At 46.4% G+C, this 26,986-nt stretch overlaps 1 protein-coding gene, 1 long non-coding RNA gene and 3 other non-coding genes across 7 annotated transcripts; 1 reads left to right on the top strand and 4 right to left on the bottom strand.

Moving 5' to 3' along the window:
- Nucleotides 1–965: 965 nt before the first annotated feature.
- Nucleotides 966–3,584, bottom strand: LOC118289519. The gene is made up of 4 exons (XR_004786081.2): nucleotides 3,493–3,584; nucleotides 2,344–2,396; nucleotides 1,692–1,722; nucleotides 966–1,472 (listed from the first exon to the last, which is right to left on the bottom strand). It is a non-coding gene; the product is annotated as an uncharacterized LOC118289519 (long non-coding RNA).
- LOC118289631 lies at nucleotides 1,546–1,635 on the bottom strand. The gene has a single exon (XR_004786183.1). It is a non-coding gene; the product is annotated as a small nucleolar RNA SNORD88 (small nucleolar RNA).
- LOC118289630 lies at nucleotides 1,794–1,884 on the bottom strand. The gene has a single exon (XR_004786182.2). It is a non-coding gene; the product is annotated as a small nucleolar RNA SNORD88 (small nucleolar RNA).
- Nucleotides 2,478–2,568, bottom strand: LOC118289628. The gene has a single exon (XR_004786180.1). It is a non-coding gene; the product is annotated as a small nucleolar RNA SNORD88 (small nucleolar RNA).
- A 1,426-nt stretch (nucleotides 3,585–5,010) lies between the features above and the next one.
- si:ch211-51c14.1 (protein kinase C and casein kinase substrate in neurons protein 3) lies at nucleotides 5,011–18,536 on the top strand. Of its 3 annotated transcripts, none has more exons than XM_035616045.2 (10): nucleotides 5,011–5,248; nucleotides 8,191–8,258; nucleotides 13,053–13,209; nucleotides 13,349–13,584; nucleotides 14,057–14,212; nucleotides 14,333–14,508; nucleotides 15,674–15,794; nucleotides 15,913–15,983; nucleotides 16,128–16,207; nucleotides 16,645–18,536. In XM_035616045.2, the coding sequence occupies exons 2-10, from the start codon at nucleotides 8,199–8,201 to the stop codon at nucleotides 16,755–16,757; spliced, it is 1,170 nt and encodes a 389-aa protein (XP_035471938.1). In that variant the 5' UTR covers nucleotides 5,011–5,248; nucleotides 8,191–8,198; the 3' UTR covers nucleotides 16,758–18,536. The 3 variants fall into 3 exon arrangements, with proteins under 3 accessions (XP_035471938.1, XP_035471939.1, XP_035471940.1); XM_035616046.2 differs by lacking the exon at nucleotides 5,011–5,248 and adding an exon at nucleotides 5,480–5,750; XM_035616047.2 differs by lacking the exon at nucleotides 5,011–5,248 and adding an exon at nucleotides 6,489–6,595.
- The last annotated feature ends 8,450 nt before the right edge of the window (nucleotides 18,537–26,986 follow it).

Below are 26,986 nucleotides of genomic sequence, written 5' to 3'. Positions count from 1 at the left end.
TGCAAATACTTCTCATGTTGCTGTAAGACTCCTGATACGTGTGAAGAGTCCATTGTAAGTGTTGCAAAAAGGTATCTTGTATTACAAGAACATAATCATTATATATTCACACCACTGTGCTCTCAAGGCAATAGTTACATTTGTTTTTGTCATGAGAACAAAGCGCATGGTGGATATATAATTGATAGTTGATAGCATTTCACATGGAAATGCAAAACACGGTGCAATGTATGGTAATATGAATACGAACATTTCACAGAGGTTGACCTCCTTTCTCTTACGCCAGGTACGGCAAGTTGTACAACAAGAAGTCCAGGACCTGGAGGTCACACACTGAAGGTGGACAAGGACTACAGTTACATAACAAACCTGCAGAACGATATCCTGCAGCCAAGATTGTCTGTTACGTGGTTGTCTGGGGTTCTGTCAGGTGTCTCTCCCCCCTCAACCACCCAGGAGCTGTCGGACAAGTGAGTCGGCTAACCATATTGTAGGTTGAGCGTGAAGTGGTTACATACTTCTGCACAAGAACTACTTTGAAGTCCATATGTTGTTGTAAAGAATTCTAAAGAGTACAGATTTATGCCAGGTGGTATTTATATTTATATTATGAACCTCAGAACTACTTCGCCAACATTGTAACGGTTTCAGACTTTGACAGTAATGTTGATTTGAGATATTTTTTTTACAGGACAACCACTGTCTTAAGATTTGACGACATGCACGGCCTGACAGCCAACCGACCGGTTTTGAAACCTCTGTCCACACGCCATTTCTTTTGTATACATGTTTATGATATTGAATAAATGTGTATTTGTTATATCCTACAAATATTATATTTCATGGTGTTCGAAAAATAAACAGCTGTCATGACACATTTGGGTTCTGATTTTTGTGAAGCGTGTAAAGAAATAAATGTAACAGTTGGATTGTTGATTCTGCGAGTAAAGAGAAAAGGCCATGAATATTTTAAAGAGTTTTATTAAAAAATATATATAGAACAGGATTCTTTATTTACAATTTAAATTCTGCATAAAGAAATAAACATTGTAACGCACAAAATACCAGTCGCTCACTACCCTTTTAGGATCAAAAACAGAATATTATCCGTGTGGATCTGGGTAGCGATCGCAAACATTAGCATAGTAAACCTTACGAAATGGCTATTGTTGGTGGGCACATTTGTCACGCATACCATGACAGCACTGGTGAAAATGTATTGAAAAAAGAGTTCCGATGCAGTAAGTTAAAACTGGCTGGCTAAAATGTTCACCGATACTAACATGCCAGCGTGACAAATGTATCCACCAACAATAGCCATGTTCGTCGTTTTATTACGTCGTCAGGTTGTTTTCTTACTAGTGAATCAGCCATGACAAGTCAGTGTTAGCGAGGTTACGCTCCTCTTCCCAAACACTGATTCCTCCTCCCCAGTAGTCAGAAGTGCACGGTCACAAGTTTTGGGTGCGTGGCTAAAAGAGAAAAATGCCAATGTCAATAATGAGTCAACAGCACGATCACTACACTGACAATGTCTGTAGCCATCATCTGCTCAGACTCTGCCTTGTCAGGGGCAGAGCTGCACCTCCGTCGTCACTGATTATCTGAGCCCAGTGCAAAACATCACAACAGATGAACATTAAGAGATTGTGTGGTTCAAAGACCTACAGATGAAGCATTATCATACACACCTCGTTGAATCCAGTCTAGGAGTGGCTTGACCTGAAAATAAAGAACAAAAAAGTTTTAATTCTATTTCTATGATTCGAACATTTGACCATCATTAGTTTTACAGTCTCCTCAGAAACTCTGGCTTGTCAGGGCCAAAGATGCACGTCCTCTTCAAATAAATTCAGAGCCCAGTGCAAGTCATCAGGGGAGAGGCAAGAGTTTCAATCAAACCCAGTCACTGTCTGAGGTGAAAATAAAGTATGCACCTAACCACAAAAAAGGTAATGGGTGGCAGTAAGTTTTATGTAAAATACAAAAGTTCTCGACAAAGCATCTCACGAGGCAATAAACTACACTTTAAGTACATGAGAGTGTTAAGCCATCTGCAGAGGGATGTTGTTCTCGAAGCAAAGTATACAGTATTTCAACATCCCTCTTTTTCCACAGTCACAGCGCTCCAGCCAACTACACTATTAAAAGTTTACACTAGGTTTTGTTTGCAGTGATCCCAGGGGGTGCCCTTGCACCATTCTGTCCACCTTGACATTTGTCCATCGCCCTCCGGTGGTCACAGCTCATGACGACACACTAACCAGAAGACACTAAAAATGTGGCTGCCCTCACAGTTGATGGTTGGAATGAGAGGATTTACGATAATGGTGTGTTACATACCTTATTTGAAGATCCAAGCCAGGTCTGGACTAGAAGGCCATTTTCAAAGTGACCTGAAAGGGGTTTTAAAAGATAAATAAAGTGTTATTTGCCGGGTTGTCTTGTCGGTCATTTGTGAAACAATATTGAATCATAATCTCCTCAGAAACTCTGGCTTGTCAGGGCCAAAGATGCACGTCCTCTGCATGTGGACTCAGAGCCCAGTGCAAGTCATCAGGGGAGACAGACAGCTAAAGCCTCGCACTGCTACTAACGATTTGATTTCTTTATTCAATCAGTTATTTGGTATCAATGATAGAAAATGGTAAATCAAGTGCATCACAGTTTCCCAGACCTCAAGATGAGGTCTTCTAAAACAACCCGTCCTGCATGCAGTAGTTCGACAGCGCCGAAAAGATGGACATGGACCTCAATGATTGGCTGTCGAAGGATGGAAATAACGAGCCGCGATTGGACCGTTCCGCAAAGACGGACACAGACCTCAGCGATTGTGTTACAACATTCCAATGATCAAATATTGACATACTTGCACATAAACTACCTATTTGAGCTGCATAGAATTTACATATAATTTAAAGGTTAACAATTGCAATAATAACCTCTGTTCCATCAGTTTGTGATAACTGTCTGTAGATAGCCACGTTGTTAGCCATCATGCTAGTAGCATGGCCAAGAGGCTCACCACGTGGAGACAGGCCCGCGGTGCTGCTGCCTCGCCGGCGACCAGCAGCTCGTTTGTGCTCAGGAATACAAGTAAATACATGTGCGACAACCAGACTCGGTTCTGAAATGTGTCATTTCAAAAGTTACACTGTTCAATGTCGGATAACACGAGGCCTTGTAAGAGGCCACGTGGCTACACGACACCGTGTTCAATTCGGCAAACAGAACAGTATTGTATTTAATATGAACCTCTCAGCTTTCATTTAATAGATGCCAGTCTCCAATGCTGCTGTGGTGAATTAAGAGTTTAATGGACATAATCCGAGTATAAAACAGATCGACAGCAGTGGCTTGACGTTGTCCACTCGCTCGAAAGAAAGGCTGTAGATTATGTATATCGGTTCTTACTAAGTCTCTCAACAAATCGTAATATATCTTAACGCTAAATCAAGCTTCATATCATCTTAATTTCTGATGTTAACTCACCGTTCACTCGCGACATGTTGCGATGGAGACGGACAGGAAGCAACTGAGACTGCTGCAGCTTTTTCTTCGTGTTTTAAATACGTGCAGTCGGCAGCCGGTTCATCCGCGTTAGCGCATTACCGCCATCTACTGGGCCGGAGTGGAAGTGTCATTCATTGACATGAAGCCACATCATTAGATAAATGGATGGACGGATGGATTGATAGATAGATAAATGGATGGACGGATGGATTGATAGATAGATAAAAGGATGGACGGATGGATTGATAGATAGATAGATAGATAGATAGATAGATAGATAGATAGATAGTCGTTCATTTGTAGTGAGACAGTATCTTCTTTCGCTAAATTTAATTTAAAGACACATCATCAATAGATTTGAAAAAAGTAAACTTCTACCTATTCCGCTGAAACATTTCATGACGTATTTCTGTCACTCTCACAAGGAGATTCAAACTGCACCAATGCGTGAAGTTATTTTTAAACATCTTGTAGACACTATAACCCTTGTTGAAGTTACCTGTCTCCTATTACTGTCATCATTTTTAATTACAGGATCCCACAGTGTTGTCATGATATCTGTCTGCTCTTCGGAAAAATTATTGTTTCCTAAGAGCAGGCTGCAGTCTGGGGCGTGACTAGCACTGCAATGTACAACAGCTGCTATTTACATGGCATGTCCTGGCATGACAACGTTTCCCAAGTTCAGCATAGCATGAAGCGTTATGTCACCAAAAAGAGCGGCGGAACATACAGTATGAGCGTCTGAACAATTCTTTCTTCGCGGGGCCTCTGGCTTCAAAGCAGCTCTGACTGTAACACACACACACACACACAGACACACACACACACAGACACACAGAGACACACACACACACAGAGACACACACACACACACACACACACAGAGACACACACACACACACACACCGGATGTGTCCTCCAGCTGTGGAGGCAGGCCTATAGCAAACTATCCCGAGGGGGAATGTTGTGGGGAGGAAAAAGGGGGTTTGAAGACAAGCACAGGGGGATGAAGTTTCCCTTATCTGGTCATGCTGCCTTGTGCTTCTTTGTAAAATGGTGAAGCACAGTTAATGGGCCTGTTAACACACACACACACACACACACACACACACACACACACACACACACACACACACACACACACACACACAGACTCTGGTTGTGGGGTGACTCAGCTATTATGTGAGTCATCTAGACACATACAAAACACCCCAAAAAACACCCATACACAATATGGCGCTCTTTATTAACACTACTCCGAGGGAGGTGACGCGATTGAATGAAAGCAAAGAAGCGAGGGGCGATCTCCGGCACAAGTGGTGAAGTACAAAGAACAAGAGAGTATGTTTCCTGCAGCTGTTTTGGAGAGAGAGAGAGAGAGAGAGAGAGAGAGAGAGAGAGAGAGAGAGAGAGAGAGAGAGAGAGAAGAGTAGGAGGGAGGGAGCCAGGGAGGGTGTGAGGGAGGAGAGGAGGGGGGGGAGAAGCCAACTCATCTGACACAAACAGTGGGCCAAAGAAAGGGGAAGAGCAGGAGCAACGAGTGGAAAATCAAAGTTGGAGAGGGCGAAGAGCAGAGTGAAGGAGAGACGAGTCAGGAGGGGGAAGGAGCCGGAGGAGTCTGCTGCACACAGTTTGGGTTAGAGAAATAAGAAGCTGTGACCGGCCACACAAAAGGAGGAGAGAAAAAAAAAAAAGGGGTGTTGAAGCAGAGAGGGCCCCAACATTCAGAGAGGTAAGGAACTTGTGATAGCCTGCCGGGGCCGAACGGCCGCATTTCACAGAGAGAGATCCGATGGAGTGATTGAGCTTCTATTTCTGCTCTGTGTGTTCAGATGTTGCTAAATATTTCCCCCCATCCCATGTGTGTTTGTGTGTGTGTGTGTGTGTGTGTGTGTGTTGAGTTATGTGTGACAGATGAAATGGGGACAGGGGGAGGAGTGAGGGAGTGAGTGTGCCAGAGTGTGTTCAGAATACAGGGGTGAAGGAGTTTGGTTGGTTGGAAGCTCCAGATGGGCTTTGAGAACCCAACTGAGCGTCAGGTTAAGCTGGTTATTGTATTTTTAAGGGCACACTTGGCGATTTAGAAGCTGAAAAGTCTGGACCAATGCAAGTGACCGGATCGCTGCGAGGATTGTGAAAGCTGGGGGGGAACCAAATTTCCTGTCTGAACCCACCAGGAGATCGTAAAAAGTCTGGAGGAATCCATGGTGGAGTCAGATCTGTGCTTGTAGTTGGTGAGTCGGATAGTCTTCCCTCTGCTGTACTGTACTTACAGTGCAGTGAAGTGGCATGCAAAGGGATGCACACGATACATATTTTACTTTCATCTTCTGTAGCTAGAAGAAATTCAGCATGTTTAGAAGATACGTCTGAGAGAGACACAGAGAGCCATTTCCAAACTGCAGTCAACTACAATCTATTAAATATTTGTAATTTAAGACTTGATCAAGACAACCCCATCCTTTTAGAGGACAGTTAAATTGATCGTAAAAGCTATGAAATCATATTTGAGAGGCCCATGCGGCCATCAAACTGGTTCTGCTAGATATAGACAAAACTGAAGCATGATGCGTATGGAGAGAATGAAGTCATCATCATTTGAAAGCTGTGCAAGTGGATGGAGTTTTCTTTCCAGGCTTAATCTTTCATGGAGTTGTCAGAAAGGTTGGAGGCCACATGGTGAAAGTTGCAGGAATGTATCACATTAATTGAAGATCGGTAGGGAAGGCCGAGCTCCCCCCAACCCCCCACGTTCCTCCGAAGACTCCGACACAGTCGTACCCTGAGGAAAGACAGTCGGCGATGGGACAGGAAGTCGAGGTCAAGGGTTAAAAGTGTGGCTGGGGAGGGTTGGGGGCGATTCATTATTTTGTGTGACCTCCTGCAGATAGTCAGGGTTGTGTAATCGTCAAGGCGACTGGGGAAGATTCAGACAGGGAGAGGCACGGCATTGTGTTCTGGAGACGAGCATGTGATTCCCCGTGAACAGCAGCAGGACGCGGAGGGAAATCACTGAATCTAATTGTGCCTGGAACCGGAGGGTGAGGAGAGATAGCTGCGGGGAGGAAAGCAAAACCAGGCAAGACACGGAGGCTCTGTCTGGGTGGAGTTCAGCGACGGGTGCACCGAGAAGCTCGGAAAAAAACCAAACACACACCACAGGGCAAGAACGCCGCAGTGCGCTTTTAAATGTGTTACCCGGAAAAATGTTTCACTTTCAGAAAATGGAACTGAGTGCGCGTCATCACGAAACTCAAGGCGTGTGGGTCGAATGTGGGACGGGACTGACGGGTATTTCAGTGACCTGTTGTTGGTGTGAGAGCGCAGGTGTTTCATTTTTGCAATAATAAAAGAGCAGACAGGGGCCGTCAGCATGGGAGGAAAGCGAATGCGAACGATAGTATGTGTGTTGACCTTTAGCCCCTGTTTATTTTAGGACGGCTCATGTTTCACAGCCTGGAGAAAGCTGCGAGACGACAGCTCGCCCTCGCCGGTGTCGTCATCAGACTCACTGTACGGCTCCCGGTTCAAATTCACTCTGCAGGTCAACTTCCATCTCTGACGGCTGCACAGAGCCTCCTGAAACATGTGGGCGTGCATTTATTTTAAGGGATATCATGCCCTCATGTCATTGCCCCTCGAGGAGATTATCATTAGGCCAGGATTACGGACCATATGGACTGTAAATACACGTGGATGACGCGTCTCCACTTCCTGTCGTTGTGCAGAGATGAAACCAAAGTATCCGGGATACGCGGGTGCTGCCATCTTGTGCTTTTGCCTTCATTTGGAACCAGAGTCTTTGTATAGGGGTCCCAACAATACACTCAGCTGTCAATCGTGACGTTTCACCCAGTTTTGACCTCATCAAATAACGTAAATATGCTTGATCATACATCAGTGTGAAAATAACTATCTAAAATGACAGAAACCATCTTTGGGAACATTCCATTTGACGTGTACTTTTTCATTAATTTGGTCCATGTCCCATCTGCCGACATGAAGGAGATTTATGACCTTCACTGCGGCCAAACAAAATGTTCTGGCTTCCCCCCGTGGGAGCTGTTGTGAGGTCCATCATTATTTACAGTCTCCGTCACAAGCCGGAGGTGCAGTACTTGGACTTGGAAAGACACGACAAGTCAGCCGCAACACCTGAACACCGCAGGGTGGTGACTATGAGCAAAAGGCAGCATTTTTGCGAAACATAATGGAGGATGAGATGATGAGGAGATGAGTCCTGTGGGGTATGTCTGACAGGAACCCACTGCATCAGAGGGAACGGCCTCCCGAGGGACGTGTGGTTCTTCGCTGATTCACATGTGCAAGGAATGTTTGGCTGTGTTTTTGGTCTCATGGTTGTCCACAACGTAGTGGGAGAGATAATCACGTGAGAATGAACTGTTATCAGTGCAGTTCTTGGCTTGCACCGAATCAGCTGCAACGTCGAACCGGTTTCATGTTGCCGCGGTCAAGAACGTCCCAAAAGGAAAGCGTCTTTTAAAGAGTTGCTCTTCGGAAATATATATTTCTTTAGAGATGCTGCGGCTGCAATGCCTCAGAACTCTCATTACCGATGTGTGGAAGTGGATTAGCGAGAGGTCAGTGCGTTCAATAACAGGCGGAGTGATACCAGAGTCTAAACTAATCACATGTTCTTTGCTCATCTCTCAGAGAACAGGATGTCGACGCTGCCGTCAGAAACCAACCCCGAGGATGCCAACAATCGCAGCTTCTGGATGGTGAGACAACGTGTATTCCATGTGTGTGTGTGTGTGTGTGTGTGTGTGTGCCTCTTTGAATTCTGTTGGGACGGGGACATACACGAGATAGCTCTCGCCTCTCTCTCTCCAGGCTCTGTGACCTTCCAGTCAAAACAGACTGAACAGTTTTGGCGTCCGGGCGACGTATCAGTGTAAACAAGGCGGTGCTTTCTTTCTTTCTTTCTTTCTTTTTTTTTAAACGTGAACCGTGACCATTGTGCACCCTGAGCTGCCTTGCTTGGCTTCAACTGCACCCAGAGTTGTTTTTTTTTGTCGTAGTATCCGGCTCATTAGGTATTTGATGGCCTGCTCTTGCTCGACAAAGGAGTCTGCTCAGGGGTCACGTCTCTGGGGATCCGAGACATGTTGTATTCATTTTTTTTTTTCCGTTTGCAGTGTTCTGCTTCGCTACTTGGTAGATTCCCATTTGTCGTGTCCTCTGCTGGATAAGGGGAACGTTTCAGTAGCGGCTGGTTGGCATTTGACCTTTTTTTTTTTTTAAACATCACATTTAGTTTGGCAGATGGATTCATCCAACGAGCACTTGAATGAATAGTTTTACCATTTTAGGAATTAGTCTTTGGTGTAGAGCGTTCAATGGGGAGACTTATGAATGGCATGCTAAAGCTTTAGAGGAGGTTATATGGTGTGAAGTACCTTGGTCGAGACAAGACGCCAGAATTCTTTGGGGAGCTAGTTGCTAAGCTAAGCTAAATGGCTGCTCTGTCCCTTAGAAATTTTATTATTCCTAGATGGAATAAAGATCAAAGATTTAAAGAAACATAATTACAATAAATTAGATAATAATTAAATAATGCATGTACATATTCCTTAATAAACCACAAACGCCACAGCGAAGCCTTAGAGTATTCCATCTACAGCCCATTAGGAATAATTCACAGAATGTGATGAGACAGGATGAAACATACCGACAGCAAAAGATAAACTGATTCACAGCATAACTGTTCTCATATACGTTGAGAAAAGTCAGTGACTTATTTCATTCCCAGAGACTGTTCCTGTTTTAAATGTGCCGGATTTTCACCACTCAAACTCGGCGACGGCAACAAACACCCCGGGCCCCCCGGGCCCCCCGGTGCTCCGCTGAATCGACACAGCTCTGTTCAGCCGCCGCGTTGTAAACACTCGACGTTCAAAGTGCCCGAGTATATCTAAAGTTGTGCGTGCCACCACTTTAATATTGGCTTTGTCTCCCGCCGGCCTCGACGGGCTGCTGCCCCACTTTCATCCCCCCCCCTCCTGTAATTTTGGCAGCCTCCCGCTGTGCTGGACGTGTTTCCAGGCCCCTTTTCCTGTCTCCGTTCTCCAAGGGGCCGTCTGTCGTTACACTGCAACGTTAAGCTCTCCTGTTTTGTATTTGCAAAGTCAGTCCAAGAGGTGATGGATCACAGCGCGCGCGGAGTGCACAAGTGGCCAATTTGTACTAATGGATACATGTGGCTGTGACACTCGAGTCCCCCTTTGCTCTGTGGTCGCCATCAGCGCACTTGCACGGCCACGCTCTCGTGTCGTGACCTTCTTCCGGTCCTCTGCGCAGATCATTTGGTTCCTGTTTTCGAGTATGAAACAGAATGTGATGATGTGTTTTTAATCTGCGGCAGGCCTTATAAATGTTTGACCAGATTGATCAGTGTCTATTATCATTTATATATTAATCTGCTGTTTAGTGCTGTATCTCGTGAAATGGAGATTTGTTAAAGGCCTGAAGGAGATGAATTTAAAATCTGGCACGCTGCGGATATGACAACTACTAGTTCTGCTGCAATATACCAGTATCACTGCTGCTGTTCTTACATTAGCCAGACAGACAAGAAACAGTGACGCTGTCACCATCACAAGAGGTTTACAAAAGACAAAACATCAGCTGACCAATCCTGAGAACCTAACAGTTAAATGTCACGAGAGGTAGAAGAAGTTAATCATAGTCATAGTCAGATTTACCTGTGAAATGTGATTTTTCTTTAATTATTGTTTCCAGCAGAGAGCAGTGGCCATTTTCCTTTGACGCCGCATTTCGGTTGCTCGGACAGATCGTCCTGGTAGCGGATTTTGCATCTGCCTCAGAAATTGGCCCGGCTGAGTCTTCGCAGCGTCGCTGCTGGCCTCACACCGGATTCCTCAGCTGTTTCTGTTTAACTCGCAGACGAAGTGAGGGGATTCGGTGAAAACCACAACAGAGGCCGACCGAGAGAAAATGAAGGAGGAGAGAGAAGGAGAAAGAAGGAGGGAGGGGAGGGACACTGATGATAAGTTGGCCCCCCAGTTGATTCTGATTAGGGCAAAAGGAAAAACGAGTGTTTCATTAAAAGAACATTGAGTTCCGTGATATAAACAATTTTTTTTACAGCATGAAACACTTAAAACCTGTGGTATGAAAATGTCCTTACAAGTCAGAAACCAAAAGATCAGAAAAAAGGATTCATATGTCAAATATGTATGCCATACAGTGCATTCAAATTAGGACATAAAGGAGCTGGATGTACAACACCGAACAATAGCTAAGACTTGAGAACATACCAAAAGAAATATCTATCAGTAATTAGTATAAGTTTATAAGTAAATTCTGTGGCAGTAAAATGCACATTTGTGTTTTAATTGCAATCAGTAACAGCAACTTGTTTTCATCATGTACAGACTTAACTGACTGACCTTTCCAATTCGCTTGCATTTAATTAAGCACCAGTTAGGAGCAGCGCTCGGATCGAGGACCTTTCACTTAGAGGTGAAATACAAAGACTCAAGTCTTCAGTCGGACTCTGACAGACACAGAGGGATTGTGGGAAGCACGTGAGAACGAGCAGTTGTCGTTTCTCGGGGGAGGGAGTGGCATCTTATCACACAGAACTTGGCAAAGGGAGAAGCTGTGCACTGGGGACTTAGCGTATATGGAAAGCACGCAGAGAGTCACGGCGTCAGTTATGAGGCAGACGTACAGTGTCCCGGTGTGGGCGTAACAAATATGATTGAAGACGAGAGTTTAGCCTGTCCCGTCGGCGAGCCGGCATTCACAACACCAGTGACCGGAGCTCCAAGTGGCTGATGGGAAAAAATGTCAGCCGTGAGGAAGCACCGTCCCCGCTGCACTTAGTTTTTGGTCAATTTCATGGTATTTACACTGAGTGCATTGGCCCCGAGGACGATTTAACGCAACGCGACAACGCGTATGCCGCGTCTCCGAGAGAAGCGCTTCGACCGGCTGTTCGGGGCGCGTCAGCGACTCCACGGACAGAAGTCTGACGGAGAGGGAAGAAGAGGGGGCGAGTTAGGAGTGAGCGCGCTGAGCAGGAGCTGACGGCGGCTGCCAGGAAAATTGCAGAGAGATTTCCAAATTCCACATCCACAAACAACACACTTGGTTTAGATATGTTATTACACTCGGGGCCTTGCCTCTGCTGCCCTCCTGTCCTCCTCCCCTCCCCCCTCTCTCTCTCCGTCTCTCCGTCTGGCTCTGAAAGGCCGGGCCTCGCTCCTCGTGGCCGGCGACCACACCCCGCTCGGGCCCCTGCCGTCATCGGAGTTTGCCAGAGGAAACTCGATGTCGGCAGAGTGTCACTTGTGGCACGAGGGGCGTCGACCTTAAGGCCGCAGCTGTGACAGGAGACGGGGATCTGGACAGGCGGGGAGGAGTCCCCCTGAGTCCAAATAGGAGCGGCACAAGTTGTAGTTCCGAGGCCAATAGGTAGTCATAAGGTTGACACGGGTATATAACTGATGACATTGATACCGGCTGCATCCTGTTTAGCTCTTCCGGATTCCTGGCCACGGTTTGGTGCATGCTCGCGAAGTGGCGCAGCTCACTGGGACACGTATCTGGAGCAGGGCAGCCGCTGAAGGAAGAGGTTCAACGTTTCCGGGAACACGCACGTTCACTTCCTCAACGGTGAACTATTTAGCTGGAGCCAGGATTAGCGATTTTTTCTGGGCCAAGCTCTAGAAGCAGATTCGTACCGTCGGACGGCTTCCCCCTCCGTGTGTCCAGTCTTCATGCTGAGATAAATGAACCGGCTGCTAACTCATACTTTGTGTACTGGTGTGAGAGTGGCATCAATCTTCTGACGGAACTATCTGCCAAAAAACAAATCAATCTATTCCTCTAATGTCATTGGAGTCCCACTGCGTTGCCAGGTTTTGATGGTGGAATCATGAGTAAATCATGGGCACAAAACCATGGCCGTTGACTTTTAATAATCTCTCCATATTTTCAACACTGTCTTCTACCTTTTTGTTGCTTTTTTTGTAATGTTGTACGAAAAAAACCTGCAACAACTTGTTGCAGTCAGTGGCAGATGTGGTTTAACTGTGGTTGAAGCAGTATTTTTAATATGGCAATAATACCATCACTAGTAGAGGTACAATTCATAGAAACAGTAGAAAAATAATTTCTAAAAATTGATGATAGCAGTTGTAAGTAGTAATAGTAAAGAGTGGAAGAGTCTCGCTGGCTTGAATTATTGTAGTGTTCAGTTTCAGTTTCTAAATAAGTTGTGTCTAATTCAGTTTATGATCCGCATGCTGTTTCCACTCTGCCAGGAATAAACTGTGGGCAGATGTGCTATTCTGTATTCGCTGGCATCGAAATGATGCAACTGAAAAGAAAAGACGCTGTGAATATCTTTCCCATTGCAAAGGAGAGAGAGACGCGGTTGTTGCGTATTTGAGTGAGGGGTTACACGCGCACAGAGTCCACTGAGCCTCCTGCTGCTCATCTTGTGCTAACAGTCCATCTTCCCCCCTCTCTTTGTGTCCTGGCAGCCTGGGAACTATCAGCCCACTGTGAAGCGAACGGAAGACGCTTTCCAGGCCTGTAATGACATCGTGGCGTGCTTCCAAGAGAGGGCTCGGGTGGAGAGGCAGTACGCGCAGCAGCTCAGCGAGTGGAGCAACAAGTGGAAGCCGGTAGTGGACTCCAGTGAGTGACAGTGACTGCCACCCCCGGCGAATTGAGCCTCTGCTGCACGATGAAAACAAGGATCATAAAAGATCATACCGATTGACAATATGTGACTTTTATGCTCCTCCTCCTCCTCCTCCTCCTCCTCCTTCCTCAGGTCCTCTGTATGGATCTCTCATGAAGGCCTGGCAGTGTTTCTTGTCCTCCGCCGACCGGCTAGCCTCCTTACACGCCTCCATCTGTCGCTCGCTGGTGTCGGAGGACGGGGACCAGGTCCGGACCTGGCAGAAGGACTCCTTCCACAAGAAGTTATTCGGAGGCTTCAAGGAGTCCCAGGACACCGACACGGGCTTCGCACGGGCCCAGAAGCCGTGGGCCAAACGGCTCAAGAAGGTCCGTCTCCACTGCACCATGTGTAGTGTCGTGTTCTTCTTCCTTTTGCATTCAAAAGCAACCAGCCACTTCAATCTGTGAACTTTTTCTGTGATTTGAGAGCGGCGAAGGACGAGAGGAGGCAGAATTGCATCAAAAATATACACAGGCACCTCAGGGAATCAATACTCCAAGCGTACGAATAGTGACTGCAGAATCACTAATGGCCACTCATTAAGTAGTGGCGTCAACTCAATGACTATAGTTAGACCACAGGGACTTAATGCATCGCTATTTAGGAATGAGTTTATTCTCGGTATCAGTAAGATGCTTTTCCGAAAGCAGGAACATCTCAATTTTAGGTTGGAGTGCCTTTTCAGTGAAGGGTATGGTTGCCATATTGGTGTAAAGTCGTGCCTATCAAAAATGTTCCATACCATAATCTACTACTGTGGACATTTATATCAAGCGGTACGTTTCGGTTCCCCCACAGCTGGATAAAGCCAGGAGGGCGTACCACAAGGTGAGCCGCAAGGAGCAGGTGGCCAGGGAGCGGGAGGCCCACGCGCAGGGGAACCCGGACGTCGCCATCGACAAGCAGAAGAAGATCCAGGAGGAGCGGGAGCTGGCTCAACTGGAGTCTGAGAAGGTACCGGGGCCTTTCATGGTTGGGTCGGGGTCGGGGGGACTAACGGTAACCTCTTTGGTCAGTGAGTGTGATCATCAGTGTGTGGAAATGTGACTATATATCCACATTTGTGTTTTGCAGGTTCGGGCCCGCTACGAGAAAGTCCTGGAGGAGGTGAACCGCTACGCGCCTCGCTACATGGAGGAGATGGAGTCCATCTTTGACCAGTCCCAGGACGAGGAGCGCAAGAGGATCGTCTTCCTCAAGCAGGCCTTCCTCTCCATCCACAAACATCTGGACATCACCAACAACGAGAGGTGAGTGGGATGCCGTCTCCGCTGATTGGATGACCATCAATGTGTGTGGGTAAACAGGTAGAAACCGGTTCCTTAGCTCGAGTCTGGCTGTGTACTTAGCGTTCAGTGTGTCCAAATCAATAACGTGACTCAATTTAGCCCCTAATTAAAAGTCGTTCCACTGCAGATAAGCACATGCGTGTGTCCCACGGACTCATTCTGCTCTATTAAAGAAAGTAATAGCCAACAACCACGACTTCATTATTCTATATACAATCTGAGGGAACCACAGGGGGACAGCGGGCAAATGAGAGGAATTATACACTTTATTAATCTGCTTGGTTTTTACGTATAACACTCAAACACATCCTCAAAATGCTCCGGGTGGCAGTGGAAGCAGATTATGTGCCAATTAGAAATAGGTTTTTGACATAGCTTTAATTAGAGTGTAATCAAATGTAAATTGAATACCATGCCACTCAGGGGCGTTTCAAGGGACTTTGGGGGCCCAGGGGGGGCCCTACATCGAATCTGTGGTTTCTGAGCATGGTGTCGTTGCAGCCTCCTTTATAAAGACGATCTTATAGGTTGTTCTCACTTAATATTTGTTGCTGTGGACTAACGTAATCAGCCATTCCTGGGGGGCCCCTTGGGGCCCCATAGGCAATTGCCTCCTTTGCCCACCCTGATGCTATGCCCCTGATGCATATTCCTGCTCATTTTATTTATTATAGATTATGATGCATTAAATCAGAACACTTTTTCTCTCTTAGGTTGAATGTTGAGATGTTTGACTTCCAAAAAAAACCCATAAAAATACTGACATTGAAAAAATTTGACGTACTCAACTGGAATCTACATCATTTGACAACCGGTCGAGGCAGAAGGTCGCCCGACCCCGAGTCGGTTTCTGTTGGAGGCCTTTTCTTCTACTTTCCACTTTCCAAGTGTTTGTTGGATTTCTCTCTGGAATATGATAAGCGCATCGAAATAAAGTATCTTTTGACACACAAATAGCATCGAACTGAATCTGATTGAATGTGGACCGAAGGCAAGAAACGTCTTTTTTCCCCACAGAGGAGAAATAACTTTTTCTTTTTCCAGCGAGTTTGTAGGAAAGTTGACCTTTCCTTTTCAAAAAATGATGGATTCAGGTCTAATCGCGAGTTCCCCCTTTTCGTTTAAGCGTGAGAGCCGTGTACAACGAGCTCCACAACACACTGATGGCCATCGATGAGCAAGAGGACCTGCGCTGGTGGAAGAACACCCACGGGCCTGGCATGCCCACCGACTGGCCGCACTTCCAGGTCCTTTTTTGTTTGTTTTTGTCCACCATTTTATTTTTATAGCACATTTTTATAGTAACGCCTTATTCCTCACTGGGTGTTTATTGGTGCGCTTCACGGTGTGTTTCGTGGATTCCAGGAATGGACACCTCCGAAGAAAGCCAAAAAAGGGAAGAAAGACGTGGAGAAGAAAGGAACAATAGAGAGGAGGTGCGTTTACGTAAAAGCTGTGATGCAGATTTACCCAGAGGGAAGTTGTTGTGCAGGGGTTTATCTGGTTGCACCCAGGCGATGCTGTGCAGCCGTTGTGTTTTGCTGATCTTTTTGTCTCTCCGTCACGTTTCCCTCCTCCAGCGTGATGATTGGAGGAGTGAGAGTCAGAGCTCTGTATGACTACGTTGGCCAGGAGACGGATGAGCTCTCCTTTAAAGCAGGTAGCCACATCGCCAAAGCCCCACTACAGAGTACAGCGATAATTAAAAACAGCATGCAACATTCTCCATATTACTGTATTAAATGACAGTCATTTAAAATGGGTTTTACATATATTTAAATAGTCTAATTATCCTCTATTGTGTTTTCAGAGCTTGGTTAGTTGATTGGCACAATTTAACCAGTAGGAATTGATAAGTTGTAGATAAGTATTTTCAAAGAAGTGCAAAAATGAAAATATGATTTTCATTGATAACAAATTGAACATCTTAGTTTTAGCCTGCTTTTAGGATAAACTGGATAATTTGAAGATGTCACTTTGGAACTGTTATGGACTAAGCGAGCCATCGGGAAAAGAATTAGCTCTTTAGTAGACAGCGACAATAATAGTTACTTGCATATTAGACGAACAAAATGTCCGACGTCTTTCTCTCCGCAGGCGAGGAGTTTTTGAAGGTGGAGGACGAGGACGATCAGGGCTGGTGCCGGGGGATGAAGGACGAAGGGTGGGAGGGGCTTTACCCCGCCAACTATGTGGAGGTGGTGGTGTAGCTCCCGCGCGCAGACAATGAGGACGAAAGGTCTCGTTGCGTCACACGCTTTCATTTCACCGTGGAACGTCGCGGTTACAAAGTGTCAGAAGGAAAAGTCAAAACCAAAAATGCTGTAAAGAACAAGCGGCGAGCAGCCGTTAGTCAGTCAAAGACGTGGTCTGTGGTGAGAGGGGTGGGTCGCACTGAGGTGGATATTTTCAGCATATAGAGATTTTTTGAAATCCATGCCCAGGTTGTGTAATCTCTCGAAGGATTTTTGACAAATGTTTTAATATATACAGTGTGCGTAGACCACTTGTATTGGAGCCATATGATAAGCAATGCTTTAATATAAAAAAAGAAAAAAATGCTGGACTCTTATGGTACATTATATATCTAACCATCTGGTGCTAAAGTTGCGTTACAGGACTGCTATTTTTCTTTGAGCTGTTTAATTTCTTTTTGCACCTCAACACATCGCTATTAAAAAAAAAAGAATGATCACAGAGCCTCACGACATATGAAGAAAGTGATGCTGATACTGTGATTAGAATGAATCTGAAGCGGCTCAGCGACATGACCTGTGTTTCTGTGCTGGGTTTGGGGTTGGGTTTTTTTTTGGTGCAGAGGAACGGGCCCAAATGTTGAGGAAGGTGCGTTTGCTGTCTCACACTGAATTCATCGTTAGTGACGATTCATTATCAATTTGATCTTTTAAGTGCGGTGGGGGGAAACTGCAGCCTAGTGCAGCGGCATCCACACACATTCCACGAAGTCCCATGCGGCCTATAGTTTGTAGTTGGTTATAATCCATATTTTATCGATGTTATATCACATTTTAACAATGGATCGTTGGCCACTTTTATGTGGAAGGGGCCGACCGCGGTGGCACGCCCGGAGAGTTATCGGCCGACCTCGGCGGCTCCGCTCCGGCTCCGTGGAGCTTTATTGTTTTGGTCTTTTGTAGACCTGCAGCTATTGTTTTGGTTTTTGACTCCCACTGCTTTCACTGGTTTCATCAAGGAAGGCTCTAAAAACGCCACCGTGCACTACGTCCTCGGCCGCGAACAGCAGGCCGGCGCGGTTAGCGACCGTGGCTGGTGAACGAAGGGGGGACATTCAGCAGCCAGCGGAGACGGACGTGTCCCCCCGAGAGACAGCGGAGAGCGAAGAAAAAGAAAATAAAAAGGCAGTAAATATCAAGACTTACATTTGCCACACTCCACATGAATGCTCGCGTTGTTCCATGTCTGTCGGAGGTGTAAATTTGCCCCCCCCCCAGGACAAAACATATAAAAGTAAAAACACAAATATAAAGGAAATGTGCTCCAGATCCAAAAATGCAACAGATCAAAAGATAAATCTAGTAAATCGACTCTATATCACATTGATTATATCATAAATATATATCCTGCTCTGGAGCTAAATAAAGGAAAAGGTCAGTAGATCACAGGTCACGTTATGTCCGCACAGTACAAACATCTAGAGACAGAACTTCTTCCGCTGATTCTCAGTTTGACAGCAAACCTTCGTATTTCTCGGCACGTCAGTCTGTTCCTTTAACATATGTACTGGGGAACAAATCGTGTTCCTGTCTGTGTCTAATATCTACTCATGCGTCGCTTTTACCAAAGTAAAGACAACTGCTGGGCTCGCCGTTGCCCGTGTCCGTATAGCCTTCTTTTGTATCCATGTATGTGCTGTGTGTGTATTTGATTTGTCATGGTAAAACTATGCATATTCCCCAAGAACACTTTTTTTTTTGGAAATAAAAATTCAAGCTGTTTCACAAGCAAAATAAGTGTCGTTGACGTTGTGGTGGAAAGAATACAAGTGTGTGTGTGTGTGTGTGTGTGTGTGTGTGTGTGTGTGTGTGTTTGGAAGAGACAAAGTCGTTGAATCTCCATATCGTCGTCATCCCTTTGTGGAGTCCTGCCTGTGGATGTTATTACATGAACAGAGCTGTCAGCTGTGTGTGTGTGTGTGTGTGTGTGTGTGTCACATTTCTGCCCTGTGTCCAGGTCAAACGCTGCTCTTTATCTCGATGGTGCGGCCACAGAGTCATACGGAGCCTGACGTCCTCCAGGCAGAGCGTCCCCACACTCCAGTGTGGGAGTGCAACGATACATCTCGGTATATATTCATGTTACACTTTGCACACGCGGGCACGGTTTTGTAACGAGTACAAGCTGACAGGGGGATGTAGGAAATATCTGTTTGCACGGCGCAGCAGCAGTGGAGATTATTACGTCGCGCTGGAAGGAATTTCCTCACCTGATGACAGTTTCTCCTGCTCGTAGCAGACGGGGACTTATCTGTAATCACAGAGACTCATGTCTCACTGACATTCTTCCCCGCGAGACACATATTTCTGACAAGATACAGGAAATCCTTCCGGAGATGGAGAACACAAATTACACTGAAAATACAATAGATTTTTTTTTTTTTTTTTTTGATACAGAAGCCCGGCCATATTTTGTTTACACAGGGTTTTTTTTGCCAAAGACACTTTACTTCAACGTGCTACACACACACCACTGACATAAGTTCATATGTCATGTGTCACAAACAGCTGCTTACTTACAGAGCCAGTAACAGAGCAACATTATCACACATTTAAAGTCATTTTTCTCACCAACATCCGCTCTCTCTTAGCTCCGTCTTTGGTCTCCACCACCTCCACGAATACCTGAGTAAAAGTAAATATTAAGTTGAAGGTAAACATCAGACTCTTTGGCTCCTAAATTCTCCACTACATGTCCACTGGCTATTGCAGGTGAGCCCAGACTGTACCATCTCCGCTAACCACGCCCCTTCTGGGAGCAAGGATATGGATGTTACCAATTGACAATAAAATTAAAGGTGTATCGTTCCACTCGCCACAGATGCACACAATGAACAGTTTGCCAACCACGATTCATACAAAATAAAGCAAATAATACTATGAAACACTACTACACCTCCCCTCAAAAATGGTTGCCCCCAGTGACATCACTGCTGATGTCACCAAGGGTATGAATACAGGAAGTGTTCGAGCACCTCCTCCTTTTGTTCCCGGAACACATGGTGGGAAAGGTGAGTACCGATAAAGGAAACTAAAACTTTTAACAATTAACACTAACTGAACTTAAAAATACTTGTCTGCTTTTATTTAATGAGGATGGTGTGTGAGCTTTTACCTGTAGATTAAGCAAAACCCAAGCCTGCAAGCTACAACTTTAGGAGGTACAATGGTGAAACAAACAATTAACAAACAAGCATTTTGGAATCCTGTGAAATATGGCAACTGAAAAAAGGGGACAAATGGTGAGTTCTCACCCACTTTGTCGCGTTGTACAGAATGTGTTCAGTTTTATTATTCTTACAGACATATATCTTGGTATTTCTATATATTTATCTGTCTATAGCAGTATCTTAATGTTGTCAAAGACCTAATATTTTCAACTTTATGCTGTAGTTGAGTCTCCTTCAGGTTCCCATAGCTGTATTACAGTATTAAATACTGTACGTTTGGTGTTTACTGTACATTTACTAGCAACATCCTCTCAAAATGGAAGTCCTTTTTGTTGTGATTATATTTTTTCCTAACATTAGTCACTGTATATGCCTTCATCTGTAACTGATATAACCTATAAAACATGTAATATTTCCCCATTTCTTTTGATAACAATGCATGTGTTTTCATCACAGTAAACCCCGACTCCCTCACTCAACTTAGAGACTCAACAATCACTTTTCATATCACGGGTGGATTTGGGGTTCACAGTGTAAATTGCATCAAAGTAAAGTTTTACCACATCGGTACTTTTCTACAATGAGGTGAAGGAAACGGTGGATTGATTGAGCAATTATTATGTATTTTTTTAACATAAAACCCCCAAAATAATGAGCAAGTACAGTTAATCTACTGTGAACAAAACACAAGAGTTCTAGTGTATGACAATTCATTTTGTGAATATCAATTTCCAAAGAAACTTTGTCAAATAAAATAAAAAAGTTGCATAAAATGGGAAATGACAGGGTTTTTAGTTGCTTGTATACCTTGAGTCACTGTAAAAGATCAGACACCATGTCCGCTGAAGATCATTATGCCGTGTTGAGTGATAGTCGCACACTGTGAAAAATGAAGAGGCAGATTCGCCCACAACAATCCGTCAAACTGACTTCCGCCGATGAATAAAACCCCTCGTGCGACGCCTCAAACTGCACTTTAGAGGGACGAGTGGCACAAAGGCCAGAGGCGCTGGTCGACTGGCAAGTGGGGGATGCATCCTTCATCTTGTGTTCTGCGAGCGGAGGCGTGCGTTTAGGGCCAATGACAAACCGAGTCCATGACCTGAGTGCTTGTTTCCCCACAATGAAGTGTCCTGCCAGGTCTCTTGAGGTGCAGACTGCATTTTCGTCTTGGCTTTGGTCCACAGAAGCCTTTAAAGAAAACGAAAAAGATTATTACCAGGAAATACGCTGGCGTCCACAGTGATCACACGTTGGAGCCTTTAAGGACCAAACTGATCCTTATTCTTACTTTTACACACAAGGAAATAATGCATTATGAGATAAAATTAAAAAAAAAAAAATTCTCATTTGGCAGCTTCCCCTCTGGGACACGACACAGAAATTTGAGTGACAGCCAGCGCTCATCCATTTTTGACTTTGACTCCACCGGTCACGCGCCTCAGAGTGAACTTACACAAACCTCAGGCTGAACTCCAGTCATTTACATTCATTAGCTCGAGCTCCCTTTTTACTGTAGGAAGAAGACAACGCCCGCCCATAATAAATTAATTACTGAGAACAGCTCATCTGCATACAAATGATGTCGTGATAATCACTCCGACCTCTCCAAATAGAAAAAAAGAAAATGCTCCCCAGTGGGAGAGGTTGACCTCGGGGAGGTCAACATGTGGACTCCGACTCTCTCGGCTGCAATTACCACACAGGTCTCTCTCACTGTTCGTGAACCGCGAACATGTGAGTGTCGATGCTGCTGGGGTCAAGTCTTCCGTGTTTCTGCATCCCGACCCCGGGAGGCTGCAGCTGGGCCTCGACGTCCTCCAGCAGATGGAGCTAAACGATCAGCAGCGCCGCCCTCGGCCGGGGCCCTGTGGAGGAGGAGGAGGAGGACGAGGAGGAGGAGGAGGAGGAGGAGGAGGAGGAGGGGAAAATACATTTGTGCGCGCCGGGTTGACAGCATAACGGGAAAAAATGTCTTTATCCCCCCCCTCATCTCTCATGTGGTGACAGGCAGAACTTTGGGTTGCCATGGAGAGAGAGAGAGCGCTGCCTGAACAGGGGGGGCCATAATTAACAAGAGCCACGGAACTCGGTTCAATGACTCATTACGTTTGGAGGAGTTAATGAGGAAATCGCCCAGTTCCTCCGAGGCAAATGACTCCGCGTGTGCATTATGTGTACATGTGATGAATGTTTGAAGTAACATCACGAGGCGAATATTGCTGCACACTGCTGCGGCCGCTTCCTGCAGGCGCTGATGAGGAACATGTGACCTGCCCCTGTGCAGTCTAGCCGACGTGTGTGTGTGTGTGTGTGTGTGTGTGTGTGTGTGTGTGTGTGTGTGTGTGTGTGTGTGTGTGTGTGTGTGTGTGTGTGTGTGTGTGTGTGTGTGTGTGTGTGTGTGTGTGTGTGTGTGTGTGTGTGTGTGTGTGTGTGTGTGTGTGTGTGTTTACGTACGTGTGAGTGTGAGTGTATATGAGACTATACAGTATGTGTGTGTGTGTGTGTTTACGTACGTGTGAGTGTGAGTGTATATGAGACTATACAGTATGTGTGTGTGTGTGTGTTTACGTACGTGTGAGTGTGAGTGTATATGAGACTATACAGTATGTGTGTGTGTGTGTGTGTTTGCATGCTTACTTGAAAGCATCAGTATGTGTGTATGTGTTTGAGGGGATGACTCACCTCCTTGTCACAGAGACGCATAACATATGAACATTTTCTCAGGCTGTCACTCCCTTAAATCTGCTCTCTCTCTTGCTCTCGCTCTCTCTCTCTCTCTATTTGCCCCCCACCTTCTTCCTCATAAGCTCAGGCCGCCCCCGGGGGAGGCTCCTGTCACGGCCAAGGGCCACCAGGGAGCCTGCTCGGGGGTTTGCAGAAAGGCCAAGAACATGAAGGCGACGGTGCCCAGCCACCTGTAGACCTGCCAAGAGCACTTAAGCACAAACGGTCTCTCACCATTTGTCTCAAGGACGTCTGGAAAAAAAAATCCCACTTGACTCCATTGCTTAAACAATAACACTGAGGCCACCGGCGGGGGCGAGGTGGGGATGCAGAGGATAAGGTGGCAGCTAGAATGCCAAAGGTGCAAGGAGTCCCGCCAGTCTATAGGGCACAGCGAGCGGGCAGGTGGACATAAGGGCCCCCGGCCTGCAGGGGTCAGATTCATCTGCACCAGACAAACAGGGTCATCCGGGGGGAGAGGGGGGGGACCGGCCTCTTTTGGCGTCCGCATGCACGGGATGTTTTACGTCTCAAACTGCCCCAAAAAATAATGAGCAATCAAGAAAATGGTTATTCTCGCATTTCAATTAGCCCAATTAAAGAGAGGGCAGCGGACAACCGGCGTGCGTGTGTGTGCGTGTGCGTGTGCGTGTGCGTGTGCGTGTGTGCGTGTGTGCGTGTGTGTGTGTGTGTGACTCTCCAAGGGGTTCAGCTGGAACACTGCATCAGCAGTCAGAATGAGAAAATTAACCATTTGCTTTCTTATCTGCAGCCGGAGGCAGATGCACAATCTTGTCAGTGAGTACGAGCCGCCAGAGAAGATAGAGAATCACACAGCGTCTCCATCAATGTATTCATCAATCATTCATATCTCTTGACTCGGTGGTCTGAAGTGTCCGTTCATCATTCATTCGGTTTTGTGTAATAATAACCAGGCCAAGGATGTTCATTTCCCCCCTCCGCTGTCGACGGCATGGCATCTGTTCATTTGTTGTGGTGGTGGTGCTTGGTCGTGAATGAATGAATGAATGAATGAATGGAAGTGGAGGAGATGCTGGCTGGCAGCGAGAGGGTTAACCGTGAGTTCAGCATCCAGCCCGACGGCGAGAGCCAGATGGTCATGTAGAGCACTTATGTGACACGAGCCTGCACAGCTCCCCCTGCTGGAGCGCACACACACACACACACACACACACACACACACACACACACACACACACGAACAGCGCTTGTGATTCCCAGGTCCCTTATCCATCTATTTATCGTCCCACCCCCTCCTTCCCCAGCTTCCCCCCTCTCTCCTTCTCTCTCCTCCTTCCTCCTCCTCCCTCCTCCCCTCATTTCCCTCGGTCTCACTCTGATGGCCAGAGTTAATTGGCTGCTGTCTAATTGCTGCTCATTAGGCCCGAGCAACCAAAACAAGAGAGTCGTAGCAAACAAAATGAACCTTCCTCTGGCTCTCACTCGTTTCTGTAATTCCCCATCCCGGGGTCGTCGTGTCGTCCTCCTCCTCCTCCTCCTCCTCCCTGCCTCCAGTGGCAGCGTGCTCGCATCTTCACCCACCTGTTGTCGCTCCGCTCACCCCGAACCCCGGGAAAACGTCTGGAAGACACAGGTGAGTAGGTTTACTGCCGAACAAATAAAACACAAGTAATTGAAACTCAACAAACCATAATTTATTTATGTTTAAGTTTAAATGACTGTAAATCATTTTACTGCTGATAAACTAAGGCTACTGTTATTCAGCTCACTGTTGACCAACATTGCTCTTTTCATTTGGTTGATCTTTGCGCTTTATAGTAAAATGCATTTGTACTTCCTGTTTATCTATTACTAGTGGTGTCTGATAGTAGTGTTTACTTTTTCAAACGTGCTCCTAACTGCATTGTGAAGTTTTTCTTATTCTGATCTTTTCATTGGCAACGTCTTTGCTGTGTAATCTTCTGCCACTGCGTCTTTTTTCGCACACAAGCTACACACACACACACACACACACACACACACACAAAAGAACAGACAGACACACAGCTTCGCACACATTGTGGGAAAGTCCTTGCGCTGCACGCAAACACCCGCCCACATGTACATACAAACACACACACACACACACACACACACACACACACACACACCCTGTTGGCATTTGGCAGCTTCTCTATATTTGGGTAATGCCCCTCGCAGGAGCCCGGCCCTCTCCGCTCCCCTCCCTATTTAATCTATCATAGAAAAACCTTGGGGGTTTAATTCCTCTCTCAAGGCAAAGTGCTCTGCTGGCATGGCAGCCAAATCCATACACCAGGAGTGCATCAAGCTTTAAAGTGGACATCTCAACAGCAGGGCGGTTTAGTCGGAGTGACATGAAATATAGACCATAGTGTGTCACTGTAGAACAAGGAGGGGTGGGGGGGGCGCAAAAAATTGGTCGGGGGGCTGCCGCTGTCCTCGGGGTGTGTGGGGGACTGCGGGGCGAAACCAGAAAGGATGAGGTGGAAGAAAAACCTAAATGGTCCTCACACAGACAGACGCGCACACACGCACACCTTGTGATATGCCAAGAACATTATTTACTACTCAAGAGCAGGCCTTAAATGATTAGATTAGTCTCCTGGCTCCGAGGCTCCCGCAGCGCAAAGAGACGGGGATGGGATGAGACATTACTAACGTCGGAGACGCAGCACAAGAGACCACGGAGCGGTGAAAGGACGGGCGGATGAAAAAGTAAAAGAGGAACATTGTGTACATGTTCAAACCAGGAAACCAAAAAAATCAACCCAACACAGCCGTCCGTGAGTCAGACCTTTTTTTTTTTTTCTCTCTCCCCCTGCATATACAAACTGATGATCGCAGCCCCGCCCCCCTAAATATTCTTAAGTGAGTCAAGATCATTCCCCGGGAAAAACAGATATACATCTCCGTCAGAGATCGGTCCCTTTCTCCTGCAGGTCCACTTATCTAATGATCTAAATGAGAACGAGGGGACTTTTGGTTAAGTTCGGGACAGTTCAGTTGATTTACAGTAATACATGCAAGCCAAACAAATATGATAAGTACATTCAAGCCGATGTACACAGAGTTTAAAGTGGCTATAATTTTTATTTTTTATTTATTAATAATAATAAAAATGTGTTGACTGACAATGCGACGACCTAAAAGTCGTCCTCCTAGTCGTGAACCTGCAGAGTTATCACCTGAATCTGCAGCCCCCCCCCCCCCCCCCCCCCCCGCCCCCTCGGCTTCGTGGAGCTTTATAGTTTCAGCTGCCCGGCCCATAAACTTTACTGTTTTGGTTGAAACTCACCTCTCTCACGCCGGCGTTCCCGCCCGTGTCGAGGGGTGAAGAATGTTCACTGTACACTTCACCTGCACAGCGACGAGCAGCAGTTAGCTCTGCTTTTGGTCCCCATTAAATCCTGAGGGAAACATCTGGCTCTTCAGCTGGCTTTTGCTATGAACAACTCTCGCCTGCTGTGTCTGGAAAAGACCCCAAAACCCGCCAAAAAACGGCTAAGGCGTTGGACCTCCAACCCTTCAACAAGGATGTGCAAGCAACTGCGAAGCTCTGGGTGAAGGGGAACTGCAACGTCGCCGATGATCGGCAACCAAAATCATGGCAGCGCAGAAAATGTCAGGATGAAGAGTTGATTGTGAATTAGATTCCTTCAGCTGCCGTCGGACCCCTTTTTGTGCTGTTCCAAACGGCTCTGGTGGCACTTGACCTCGACGCCGCCACGCCAACTGCTCCTCTTGTAAACGGCCAACTTGGACGCGGCGTTCAACAATGCTTGGCTGCTCCAACACCCGTCGCCCCGGCGCTGTAAGCAAAAATTACACAGGCACCAGATTTCTGCCCCCAGATACTTACCAGCCATGACGCCAGGAAATCGCTGGTCGTGACAGCTGCATGCACTTTACCCACGCACTGCAGGCCCCCCACCCCCCCCCCCGACCCCTTGACCTCAGAAGTGTAGCAGCTTCTGTAAAAGACTCTTCTTAAAACCTCAGCCATTGGCTCTGGCCACTGGGGTTCACCAGAGGACTCTAAGGCTGACCCCAACACAAACCGCATATGCGGCCTGTCCAAACTGCTCGGGGCTTCTGGCACGGAGGTCAGGAACCCCCCCCCCCCCCCCCCCCCATCCCCAGCTGCCGTGACAGCGCTGGCTGGTGATGCAACCGAGAATGCACCGCCATCGTCCAACGAAGAGGAAAGAACCAAAGGCAGACGGACGGAAAGAAAGAAAGAAAGAAAGAAGGAAAAGAAGCAAATTGAATTTGCTAATGAGAAAT

Source organism: Scophthalmus maximus, chromosome 17 (assembly GCF_022379125.1).
Source record: "Scophthalmus maximus strain ysfricsl-2021 chromosome 17, ASM2237912v1, whole genome shotgun sequence".
NCBI lineage: Eukaryota > Metazoa > Chordata > Actinopteri > Pleuronectiformes > Scophthalmidae > Scophthalmus > Scophthalmus maximus.
Note: the sequence above shows the minus strand (reverse complement) of the source record. Positions and strands in the feature narration are given on the sequence as shown.